This window comes from Cheilinus undulatus, linkage group 2, assembly GCF_018320785.1.
Source record: "Cheilinus undulatus linkage group 2, ASM1832078v1, whole genome shotgun sequence".
NCBI classification, from domain to species: Eukaryota; Metazoa; Chordata; class Actinopteri; order Labriformes; family Labridae; genus Cheilinus; species Cheilinus undulatus.
The window spans coordinates 41,000,291-41,013,962 of record NC_054866.1 but is presented as its reverse complement, the minus strand read 5'-3'; the positions used below and the strand labels follow the sequence as shown (position 1 = coordinate 41,013,962).

Genomic DNA, 13,672 nt, shown 5'->3' with positions numbered 1-13,672 from the left:
ATGTCTCTCTTGTACTTTTTACAAATGACAAAGCCATATTCAAGTCAAGGGCTAAAGCTTTAAGCGGTGAACAGAACAAAAAAAAAACCTAAGAGGTTCTGTATGTAACACAGTGTCTTGTTGCAACATACTTTTCATAGGGTGAAACCATGATGGACACTTATCCCTGAGCGCTTTGCTGAGAAAAGTGTCCCTACTTAAACGGCAGAACACTTTACAAAAGTGAAATTTAACCCTTTATATGGTGCTCATTGCAATACTTGGAAATTAAAAATTTATGCTCTAGAATATTATTGGTGGACATCCTAATACTTCTTTTTTACTATTGTCACTTTTTAATATAATTATGGTGAAAATCAAGGTCAACAAAGTTACTATATATGGTTCCTTGCCTGTTTATGGTTGAATAAAATCTGTAAAGTGTATTAACTTACATATAAAAAGTTATGGAAATACAAAATATTCATTTTAAAAGGTTGCCTTTAGATTCTGACTTCCTTTAGATGCAAGACATGAATGACTTCAGAACACCGTCTAAGTAATGATGGTACCACCAGTTTTATCTTATAATTCCAACAGGACACCTAAAATAATCGCAAATATTGAATGACTAAGTGAATTTTAGAAGTGATGATGCTCACAATAAAAATAAAAACTGATTTATGCCATCTATTTTAATAAAACTGTTATAATGTTGTAAAGCTGACTAAAATTCTATATATTTTACCATTTAATCAATTTCATATTTTCTTTATTTTTCCACTAGAAATGCAAGAAACATGACAATTATTAAATGTTTAAATTAATTCAAGCAGAATGCCTCACAGCAAAAGTAAAATTAGATTTAAACAGGGTAAGCATAATAAAAGTTTTACAAGGTTGTAAAACTGACCAAAAATCACATCAGTTTCAAGAGGATCAGGCTGCAGACCTCTATGGCGGGGCGTTCAGCTGCAGATCTGTACTATGGGGCAACCTCGATCGTGGGGCGACCGTTTTTACTGCAGCAGAGTTTTATGAATAAAAATTTTAAATTTACGGAGCGGGATTAATCTAAATTAAACACACCACAAACTAAGAAAAACCCAAAGAGGGTTAAGGTTAGGCACCCGAACCCTAAAGGCTAGATGGGAGGAGGGAGATGAAATAGAAATAACACAACACAAACTAATGAAAAACCCCAACAAGGATTAGTACCTCACTTTAAATTTACTTTTAAATTTAAGCAATTGCTAGAAATCCTACAAAAACAAAATCTATCATGACATTTAGCATTGCCATTCACCTTAATAATGTGTGAGTTTCATCAACTTAATCATGGTTAGTTATGATTGTAGGGCCATTTTTGGGGACCAAAAGAAATGTAAAACTGCATTTTTCGAGTTCGAGAGGAAACAGGAAGTTTGAGACGCTCTGGGCCACTGCTGATTGGTCAGATGTTGTGATATCACAGTCTGTGATGTTGACTGATCACCTCTGATTGGCTGAAAAAAATCAGTCTGGTTTGAATTCGTCCAAAGTGACCATATACGGTTCCTTGCCCATAGAGGGTTTAAAGACAGAGACTGCAAAGCATTATTTTGACAGTTAAGCGTAGAATTTTACATCAGCACTTACTTTCTTCTTGGGAAGGTTCACATCAAGTTTCAAAGAGGCGCACTTGTTCAAGGTGTTGAGTCGCCTGCAAGACAAATGTCAAGAGGATGATAAATGTTCTGAACAAACCATAAGTGTTTCCTAATGGCTACTCCAGAAATAAATCCTGTTCTGTTTATGCTATTTGAGTGTTAACTGGATCAGCTCCAGGTCTGGATGGATGACCAGACCCAGAGGAAAACTCAGTTTGTACTATCCCAAACCTAATGAACAGCAGTAATTGAAGCCTGCTCTGTTCTGTTTTGATCAGCCTTAGGTACAAGAGACTGTGACAAGACAGTTGGCGTGCAGTAGTTTGAACAAAAGCATTTCAAAGACTCTCATAAATGTCTTCATCCTTTTAGAAAACCAATGAAACATGTTCAATATTTGTCATAAACCGCACAGTCTTGGAGCAAGAACTTTGTGATTAGAGGTTTTATGGGTGTGTGAACTGGAGTATTCAAAGTCAAAGCACAAATAACTCTACATGAACCAACAATAGAGTGGAGAAAAGATGACAGCATGACAGAATACAGTGCTGCTCAAAGACATTGCTTTGTGGTGTGATAATAACAAGCTTTAACAGCTCCTCATACTGCTAACAGTCTTTTTAGAGATTGACTGTATTGTTCTGTGACAGTAAACAGCCTCACATGGAGGCTGTTACTATCCAACGGGGTGCTGTACATGAAAGGGGTTAGCCAAACAAGGAGTTCTCATGATTGTTACTGGAGATAGTGGGACCTGACTGAGGAGAGGATTTTAAACCAGGGGCCTTTTATTCCACAGGCCTTAAGAGCTTTGAACGTGGTTTCTAAAATAGGAGCATGCTTAGCCCTGGATCAGTGAGAGAGCACTCACATACATGAAAAATCCATCACTTTAGCCCTATCAAGGCACCCCCAGTATATTTCTGCACCTACACCGTAATTGCGTAACTGACAACAAAGACATCCTTATGTTGCCATAGAGATGCTGGGAAGTCATGAGCAAAGTCACGTTGGAGGTGGAACTGTTTCCAATTGTCTTCTATTCATCCCGTGGCTAGTGTGGAATTCAGATGAGTCGCTTTAGGGTTGTTTAGAGTCGCAGTACGTTAAGCTGTGTGAGTCAACCCTCACGCTTCTTCTGCTCCCCTCTCGGGATGGTTGCCGTGGTTACTGGGGTAACCAAAGTGCTGTTTTCATTTGTGTTTCCCTACAAGGGAGTGATGTGAGGCAACCAATTGTTGGCTTAGAGGATTTTCATATTCTTAAATCTGTGACGTAATTTGGAATAAAAATACTCAAATCCATGTCTGTGGATGGAAGGGTTTGTTTAGGATATTTCAGTCCCTACATAAAGGTTAAACATGGGTTTTCTTCAGGAGATTCTGAATAATATGTTGTGGCAGAACTCTATTTTAGTGGCCCCTAATTACCTAGTAATTCTATAGTAATAAGTGGTTATTATCTAGTAAGTTACCAATAATAAGATGTAATTACCTAGTAATACATTGGCATTTTACAAAGTTATAACTTAGAAATATTAAGTTTTTACCTAGTGATATTGTATTAATTATCAAGTAAGTCCTTGTAATATTGTAGTATAGACTCCAGCCCCCGTGACTCTGAATGAGATAAGCAGTATTGGAGATAGGATGGGATGAAATTGAGGCCACACCGAGTTGGGTGGAGGGCCACGTGTGTCTCCTGGGCCGCTAGTTACCCATCCCTGGACTAGGGTGTTAGGGGTATTTTACCCTAAGCCTAACCCACCACCTAGTTAGTGGAGAATTGTCTTGATATTACAAGGAATGACTTGATAATCAATACAATTTTGTCTGTTGAATAGTTTCAAATCCCTTTGACTACAAATTATGTGCGGCATTATCCACGAATAGTGTGAGCTTTTGATAAATAAAATTATCTGGACTGTGTAAAAGTAGACTGCTCGTAGCTTTCTTTGCATTCAGTTGTAGGACATTTTCTTCTATTAGTACACAAACTTGGCCTTGGGAAAGGAGCCACAGACTGGACTCAAACCCAGGCTGCCGTGTACACGTGGCCTGACCTAACCACTAGGTCATCTGCCCCCCAATATACAGCTTTTTAAACTTGTAGATTCTGATTATGGTTTGTCATGAATTTACAACTAAATAAATTAAAACTGTGATTTTTAATGCTATGTAACTTCTTTTAAAATAGCCCTAATACACTTTTGTAGAAATGTGTGTGTGCACACCCTTCATTCCACCTTTACACAAGTTGGTCTGTCCCTGTCAAAATATCTGGACCTGTTGTTTGTGTTGACCAGCCTTCATGGATGAACAATGACAAATTCTTCTTCAAATGGCAGTTGTAAAACAACTTATAGGGGCATTACCACCACCTTTTGAACTGGGGAAGAGATCTAAAATCTTTCTTTATTCTTGTTTAAAGTTTGTTTTGCCCTAGAAAAAAAGTTTCATATCCTGCATTTCTGAATTTAACTGTACAAGTTTTTTTTTTTTTCTTAACTCTGACCTTATGTGATCTTTGCTAGTTTGTTTTTAGAAACAGTCTTTGTTATTTGCATTGATGACATTGAATAACTTGTCCAAATCACATTCTTCAAATGACTTTTTCTTTTTGCTTCATTTGCCATGTTAAGTTACCTGCACAGAGGTTCCACGAGATCTTTGTCCAGAAAGTCATGGTCCCTTTTCGCAGGAGTGATGTCGATGGGGAACTGGGAGTCTGAAGAAAAAAAAGTAGAGAAAGTGGCACCATTAAAGATAGATCTGATATTTCTGTGTTCATGATTCAATTAACTGAATAGAAAAATCTGGAAATCCACATTCTCTCCCTCGGTACATGGAGGTCTTGAAGATCACCAAAACTTCTTTTGCATGTGATGCTAATGAGCAGGGTCAGAATTTGCTCAAATAACAGCGCTCAAGCTTGTGAAGGCATTACGTCGTGCTCTGGGTATGGGCCTCCTCTTATGTAACTTAAGAGACTGAATCCAGATCCTCTGAATCTGACATTCCTCCACATTCATGAGAAGTCATTAACTTTTTATGAAAAGCAGAAGCAGCTGAAAAAAGGCTCAACAAGGCTGTGCCTGTTGTGGAGACACTCAGACAGTAAGGCTTTGAACCATGATTACATCCAAATAACAGATTGCATCATTTATGTCATTTCTAATACAAAACGCCAAGCATCGAGGGGAAAACTGGTGTTATCTGCTTTCTGGTCCTCCAGCTGTTATCAGAGTGATTTACTTGAGCTCTGCTACAATAATCTACAAACTGTCAGCAAACAAATGTACTGCACTAAAGCACATCAAAAGTCTGGCCTCTACCAAAGATCTGAGAGGGCTTGAGCTTCTTTAAGCGCTGATAAAACCCATTTCTTCCCATGACATCAGTCTTTAAGCACAGATGACATGTTTATAAAGTAACCGTAGCTTGGAAAAGATTAGACTTTAAAAGCGGCTGATGTTCCACTCGTTTTGTGGTGTCTGGGGATCCGTCTGGAGCCCTCGCTCCGAGGCTTCCTGAGGACAGTTGTGTAAATGAGGCTCACTGTGTGCGGCCTGTGAATGCATGTTTTTGTGAACAGAGCTGGGGACTATGGTGAAAGACCAGATGACACTGTGTGGCATTATTCTGCTCATCATCTGAAAAAAAGCTCCCTTTTAAGCCATTAAAGTGTTTCATTTCACATCAGATAAGTGAGTTAAAATAAAACTGCCATCTTAGTTTATTATAGAGCCTTTCTATTAGTGTGTAACCTCATTAATCTCTGTCTTTTATCCAAACACTTCCTCCCCTTGTGATATAGATATATGTGTGTGGGAGGTGAAAAGGAGTGCTTTTATTACCTTCAAAGAGCTGAGCATACTGGGGAAATCCTGCTGCCCGCAGCCAGTCACACGCCTCTTTCGCCTCAATCTCTGAAAAACACAAAAAACGGTTTCTTTTTAAAAAATGGATGAAATGTGAAACTCAACCACAGAAGGTCATTTCTCATTCAGCGAAATCACAGGGTGATTCTCAGTGAAACCTCTGTCCAACATTTTTGGGATGACATGGCTGTGATGATGACCCGGGGGTCAGTCTGTCTGGGTGGAGATATCCCAGCCAACTCACATGAAACAACATGGGGTCTTATATAACACTGTTTGTGATGAACAAGAAAGTGAGGACTTTAACAGAAGTAAAAGATGATAAAAAACAGAATCATCTTAAATTACACAGAGCCATAGATAGTAGTATGAAATACTGCAATGTTTTTATCCCAGTCAAACTATCACATCTGCTCTCATATAAACAAAAGCCTGGAGTAGTCTCAGGATCACATGCAGGTCTTTGTGCTGTCTACAGGCTCTTGAGCCGCTGATGACAAGGAGAGGAAACAGACCATTGGCACCTTTCCATTAATGCTAATAGAGTTTGGTGTAATTTACCGCCTGAGTGAGACTCACACTCTGACACACCGATACTACACACACAGTTTCCTCTGTACTATGACTACAATATATCTATTTAATAATTAAAGAAGCAGAAAGAGGAAAGAAATGTTAAATCATCTAAAGCCATTTCAGTTTTGGAAAATTTCCTTTAAGACAAATATGGAGATAGTTTTTTTTCACACAACTTTGTCACCAAATAAGGCATAGGATTAGTAGATTGATTTAGAATGAGCTTTAAGGATTTTTGTTTCTTTTTAATTGTTGAAGTTATCGGCTTATTTAGTCCAAATGTAAATATTTGCTGGTTTCCACAATAAGCTAAATATTTTGGTGGATTTTGGACAGTTGGTTGAAGAAAACAAACTGTGATGCTTTGTTAGCCTGTTATCTTACTATTTTCTGATGTTTTAAACCCATAAGCGATCAAGTCAGACTCTAGAAAAATAACTGAATATCTATTAATAATCAAATTCACTAAACTTCGTATTGTTGAGGTTATCCGTTTATTTGGTTCAAGTGTAAATATTTGTTGGTTTCCACAATAAGCTGGAGATATTTTGGGGATTTTGGATGTTGGTTTAAGAAACTAAATATTTCACTAAACGCTCTGTTTAGTTGTCTTACGATTTTCTGATGTTTTAAACAATCAAATAGGGCTCTAGAAAAATAGATGATTGTTTTTTTTGATTATAAAGGTCAGCACACTTTAAAATAAAACCTAATCTTTATATGTTTACTGTTCATATGCATGAATACTTGCGCAGCTGTATGAGTATAGGCTTTTGTGTATGGGATGTATATTGTACAAGTGAATAATGGCAAATCTTGAAAATACAAATGTCAACCACATGTAACTTACACATTAACTCTACATAAGTATTCTCTATGTGTATTTTATATAAGGTGCAACAAGAAGTTGGCATTGGAAATTAGCATAAAATATAAATGTTGTGGTGCAATGTACTTGAAAATAATTGGTTCTTCTTTATGTTTTAGGGTAGTGATGGGCCAGATCTGATACAATACCAATATGGGGTCCAATTTATGCACACAAATGCAGCTGCTAGCTTAGCAGAGTGTTTTGCAATAGACAACTAAGTCTAAGTCCAATCATCATATTTCACTCCGACACCAAAGAGCAGTGTCAGTGTGATGAGGTAAAGGTGTGTTCTCTCCTCTCTGAGTTTAATGTCTGTAGTAACAGAAACATGAAGCGAGGATCTCTGTCTGCCTGTCTGTGGCTTTAATATGAGCTGCAGCAGCTCGTATTACAATAGCTTTAACAACTGTTTAAAGAGGGGGTATTATACTTTTCCAATTTTTAAAACATAAATATAAAGTCACAGTGTTGGGTGTCCATACTTCACGTATGCAAATTTTCAAACCACATGATAAACATATGCGGCAGTAATCTTGGGATTAGTGTGTAAAATGATGAAAACGGTTCGTTGAAAATCTCTCCAAGATTCTCCCGAGACGAGATTTCGATGGAGCAAACTGATGAGGTCATCGCAATAGGATCTCCTGACTGGTTCGTGGTTTGTCTGTGCTGCCGGCAAAGCAGAACAGACCGCCCCCACAGGCCTTTCAGCCATTTAGTAACCCAGTAACACTTACCAAACAGATATGTCCTGCTTTATCCTTTGCTGCTGCTGGATTTCTTCCCCCTCTCTCTCCAAACTATCAGGATCAGATGGGTCTAACACATACGGACGTATATCAAAATTCGCCAAAGTTTACTAAGTCGGACTGGTTCAACTACTAGCAACCATGTACAGCTACTACATGGGTATCAGAGAGATGGTGTACAGCCTTAAAAAAAGGCATAATACCCCCACTTTAAAGGTATTTTAACATGACTCCCTTGTCTCAAGTTCATGATGATTCAAAGAAGCAGGCTGTGGCATTAAACAAGGTCTGAGAAGCCGCTAGTAAGAGTGGCAGCAAGGCTGACCGTAAACACAACGCTAAAGCTAAGTTTAATTAATGATAAATGTTGTACTTCTGAAAAATCCTTCTAGATAAAAGTGTGTCGTTGTTGTTTTGCTAGAGTGCTTTTATTGTGAACGCCCACATCAGGAAATAAAGTGCTTTCAGTGGCAGCTTGGTTCTTTAATGTCAATTTCTAGTTTGAAAACTTCACATCTGCTGCTTCCTGGTGTAACAGTCCCCCAACATATCCTGTTTAGTTGAAGCATTGTGGGGATTTTTTTAAACTTATTTGAACAGCTTTTTTTATTTTTGACATATTTACCTTTTGTTCAGTGTTAAACTTCTATTTTAATATTAAGTTTGCTCCAGTAGCCCTGTGATGCTGTTGGCTGTCTGCTGTTGTTTCTGCTGTTTTTACTGTTCACTGCAGTTTCAAATATTTAATTTGAAAGAATCACATTTGTGATGCTGTTACCTATGTGAAGCCAGCACACAGTTTAAGTATTGTTGATCTCTGAGTAAGACATACTGTTTCAAGTTTATAAGAGCTTTGAGTAACCTGAGCACCAAAACAATGAGAAATTATTATGATTAACAAAATAAATCAATATCAGTTATTAGTACATATGTTTAGGAAATGGATCATGCTGAGAAAGTGGATCAGATCATCTCTAGTTTAGGGTTGAAGAAATAAAACAATAGAGCTACTCGCAGAATTTAACAGAAGAAGAGTATATTAAAACATCAGATCACATTAGAAGAGTATTTCTCAGCAAAAAACAAACACAAATCTATGTTTGTATCCAAACAACACCTCTCTGTAGCACCAACATTGATTATAAGAGAGTGGAAAAGTCCCAATATAAATGATTTGGATAATAAACTGGGTAATATAAGCTTGTTTGAGCCATATGTGCAGCATTTTGTGTAATATCACCACTGGTCAAGACTGGGAATTTTTGTTACAATACAATTATATCTGTGCCCTGAATTCTCTGGACATATTCAGAGCTTTTGTTACTTCTACACTTTGGTATTTATTGCTTGTATTCTGTTTCTACATCTTATCATTCAAAATACTGTATATTTCTACTGCAATATTGTGCGTAAAGGGAACATGTGAGACAAAATTTCCACTCTGAGGATTTATAAAGAATCATAAACAATAAGAACAAACTTTAAATTTAACATGAAAATATCCTTACCTGCTCCAGTTCTTCTTTTAAAACCACACTGCTAATAATCAGAGCTCTCTCTCCTCATGTACACATCTGAGATTTATCCAGCTTTCCACAATGTCAAGATTTTCCTCAGCACAACCAAGCAAAGCTTCACAACACCAGCACCCATGGGTAACAAACCAGCTCTCCCATCACACGTTTAAGGTCTCGGTCCCTCTCGGGGTCTGTGTCTGTCACACTACAGCTGAAACATGAACCGCACTCATTCACCGCACAATACTGTGTAATTACTGCCACTGTAACCTTGCAAAGAGATACCGCTATCACCCACTACTCAAAGAAAAAACTGTTTATCTGGGTCTCACCTGGTCTGCTTCGCATCTGTGTCACTCAGAAATCAATGAAAAGTGACTTTGGTCTTCAGACTGAGCAACAACTGAATAAATATTAACACTTCCCCGCGCCCTTGGATGAGAGAAACAGTGAATGTTTTCCCCCTTCAGCAGCAGATGAGTCAACATGTGTCTGCTCTGCTCTGTTCCCACCTGTATCACCCAGAGCTGGAGGCTTTCTGTTCACCTTCCCTCCCAGGTGGATAATATCAGGCCTGTATTATTCAGCCTCACAGTGAGAATGCTGCCAGGTCCTCTTGTGTCCCACAGCCGCAGGTTGGACCCCTGAGAGCACGTAACCTGAGCTGGGAATTCCTCTCTGTTTGGCATTCAGTAACTTGATACCGAGACATTCTGTCCTCTCATCCTCTCTCTAAGGAAATCTCCTGTGGATAAAAGGCTGGGCGGGCATGGTGCCAATGAATGAGAACTTGTGTTTGCTCTCTGCAAGCTTTAAAACTGTGTACAGTATAAAATTACACTTTGACAAAGAGATGAAACCCAGTTTGGCCCGGACACAAAAGCCCAGACTGTCAAAGGCTGTGTACCACTAAAGGCAACCTCTTCCTTTACAATACGCTTTATGCAACGTTCACTATCACGAACGTGGGGTTATGCAATTCATTGCTGAGATATGACATGTTTCAAAGTGCCGCAGGGAAAGATGCGGCACACTTGGACAGAGATCGTGCAGAACAGACACAAGCACCGCCAAAAGGATGACAGTTTTAAAGGCTCGTTCACATTCTTGCCTTTTACAAAACATTTACAGCCGACCACATGTGGCTGAAAAGTTTCCAGGACTTTATGATGTGCTTTGATAGCCCTGAGACGTATTTGTCTGGTAGTCAAGCTTCGTGACTGCAATAATACTTTCTTGAGAGAAAAAACAAGAAAAGATTTATTCTTTGAAGGTTATTATAATCAGTAAAATAGTCAGAATCATCACACAGACACACTTCTTATATCAATAATAGTTCAATTTCTACTCACGGGATATTTTCATCATTCAGCCGGAGTGCTTCATATATCCATAAAGACTCAAGATTGTCTCTCAGAGCATCTTCATTCCCACGCTGAGCCACATTCCTGCTCTCCTCTCTGAACGCAGCTCCCAGTTTGAGCTCAGCTCCTCAGCTCCTTCTTTCCCCTTTCTCTTTCCATCTACCCCCAACCACCATGTGCCTGTCCCAACACTAAATCTCTCCTTCAAGTCCTCCCCCTTTCTGTGGCATGCACCCCCCCCTCCTCATCCCCCCTTCTGCTCCTTGTGCCCAGCCCTCCTACCCAGCTCTGCCCACGACAACTCTTTTATACCCCACTCAGCACATTTTTGGCAAACATCTAAGCTCCAGCGTTGCCTCTGAATTCTGGGAATCTTCTTGAAATTCAAGGCTGTGTTTTTAAAACGGCTTCCACTGCTGATATATGCCTTTGTTTTCAGTTATTTTGGCACAGATTATGTGAAGTCAGCTTCTACAATCTTTCAAAAATATCGGCCCAGAAGTGAGAAACTTGTGGGAAAAGTTTCATTTAAACAAACAAAAGAGAAGGAGCGCGGTTCTGCAGGGTCCAGATGTTGTTCCAGCAGCCCGACGAAATGGAAAAAAAGCGTAGGCAGCTGAAGTGGGGGGAAAACCATGACATAAACTGTCAGCTATCAGCAGCAATGAATCATGCTGAGGCACACGGCTCACAAGACTCGGTGCTAGCATCATCAGAGTGATATATTTGTCTGCTTCACCTCCGTATCTGCCTCTTTGTCTGAGGAAAAGTCAATGAATGAGAGCATCTGTGTGATCCGTGTCACCTGAGACAGTGAGTGTTGTGGTGTGTCAAAAAACAAAGAGTAAGTCATTGTAGCTATGTGAAGAAATTTTCTGTTTCCTGACTGCAAAGAAACAACAAAACATCCTGACTGTTTTTCTTGTTCAAAACTTCACCTGAAAACTGGCAATGTAAGCCAACTGATGTGTCAAGTAAAGAAAGTACCAAACCTTCATGGGTTTACAAGACCCCAAATACAACAGCTGTAGTGGTCCAACATCAGTTTTTTATGAGTCATGCAATCTTTTTTTTTTCCCCCCAGGCTGGGCAGATTCTCTCCTCAAGCTCAACTCAGATATTTTTCATCATCCATCCAGAAGAAATCAGCATAAATGGGGACATTTTACTAAACAGTAAACACTTTTACTTTCCCTTAGATGGGGCAGTGAAACAGAAACTGAATCTCATTCTCAGTGCCACTGACCTCACACAACAAACTCTGTCCTCCTCTGCAGTGACATTTAATCTGACGGTCTCTAAAGCCAGCAGGAAAGTTTCTGAGTTTAACTGTGTGTAAATGTAAAGCAGCAGAGACATTTTAAAAAAGAATAAGGAGAAAAAGATCAGAAAAAAACTGCTGTGTGCAAAAAGCTCCCGAAATGTTCACAATTTCCTGGGTGACCTGCCTGTGTGAACATGAATGTTCATGCTCTTCACCCCCACATTACCCAGACTTTTTTCCTACCAGCCCTGTAGTAAAATGTCCCCATGAAGCTGGGATGAGCTGATGCATGAATACAGTAGAAGATATTCTGGAAAATTAACTGGAGAGAGGGGTGGATGATATTTTTATTACACTACCAGAGCGATGATTCATCATGTGGTAAAGCAGCTTCATGCAGCTTTCTGCTTGTGGTTTTGTTGTTTACCCCTCATTCATCGATACAGTTAACCTTGCAAAGCAGATGGATACGCCCGTTTCCTTGTTTCTCACTGGCGAATCCATCTTGGAAAGCTCCCATCTGAACCGTTTGGGCCCGGTTAGAAAGTGACAGGACCAATCAGCGACGAGGAGCAGTACTTTCAGGCGCAGCGGAGTCGCGACGTTAACAAGCAGCAGCAAGCTGGTGCAGTTATGGAGGAAGAGATTAGTGTGGATGCTGCTACAGCGCAAGTTTTATCAGAACTTGACATTTCTTTGTTAAAAGAAGAACAAAGAACAGCAGTGAGTTGTTTTCTTTTCAAAAACGACAAAAGTCGAGTACTTACATGTCTATAGTTGCCATGTTTCATGTTATTCCTCAGTAGCTGCGCACGCACAGCTCGATAGCAGCTATGTCATGTGTTTTGTTGCTCTGACTGGCCCGTAGAGATGTGACAGACAGAATGTTCATCCAATCACACTCCGAGTTTTTTTCAAAGCCTCTGCCTTTTCTCAGATGTTTCCTATTGAAGCTTTCCCATCTGGCGTGTCAGGTTAAGATACAGTTAGTAAGTCCATTAACATTTAGCATTAAGCTAAAGGCAAACAAAATGTCATTTAATTAATTATGTTTCTTTCTCTGCTATCTCAGATTTCTTTGGCACTATCACCTCAGTCTTTACACTGCCAGGTAGAGATGTAAATGCGTGACTATGGAAAATGTCCGTCGCAGGCTGTCTGAATTTTTGAAAAAAATATATATTTAGGGGCTTTTATGCCGTTATTTAGACTTTGAGCAGGGATTAGAGCCATATACAGAGTTGAAGGAGTGGGGCAGAGATATGCTGGAAAGGAGCAACAGGTCGGACCTAAACACCAAAGTTGCACTGGTCACTGGTCAGTGCTTTGGTCATTTTCTCCCTGGGATACCGAAATGACTGGACAAAACAGTACTTTTTCCTTTAGGGACAATGCCTGGTACTTTTCTCTGAGCAAGGTGAGTATGAATACATGTTATTATTGCCCAATAGTCAATAAAAACCATATTGTAAACATTCTAATAGGGATGCACAATATAACTGGTATGATATTGGTAGTGCAGATATGCAAATTTCTGACAATATTCTGAACCAATATTTTGACTATAAAATCTGCCAACATTAGCTGTAAATATTGGCCATACTAACAAATACGCTTGTGGAGTTTTAGGATGGACCAACAGACCTATATCCGCTGAAGTCTTTTTCTTTAGTCATCCTCTTTGCTTACAATTTAAAAGTGTTTGAGAGACTGGTTCATTTATCCTCAAACTTTAAGTTGTGTTTTTAAGGGCTTGTTTAAGAGCTGAACTACATTTAAATATCAGTACTGATATCGGCAAAAATTTGTTGTATCAGCGTATC

General features: G+C 39.1%; 1 protein-coding gene across 4 annotated transcripts in view; it reads right to left on the bottom strand.

The window, feature by feature from the left end:
* Positions 1–13,672, bottom strand: part of stard13b (StAR-related lipid transfer (START) domain containing 13b) — a 104,879-nt gene that overhangs the window by 6,271 nt on the left and 84,936 nt on the right. For all 4 annotated transcript variants that reach the window (XM_041806212.1, XM_041806213.1, XM_041806215.1 and 1 more), the window contains 3 exons: positions 5,485–5,556; positions 4,274–4,355; positions 1,618–1,681 (listed from right to left, as the gene is read on the bottom strand). In XM_041806212.1, coding sequence (XP_041662146.1) covers positions 1,618–1,681; positions 4,274–4,355; positions 5,485–5,556 — 218 coding nt within the window. The remainder of the gene's footprint in view (positions 1–1,617; positions 1,682–4,273; positions 4,356–5,484; positions 5,557–13,672) is intronic.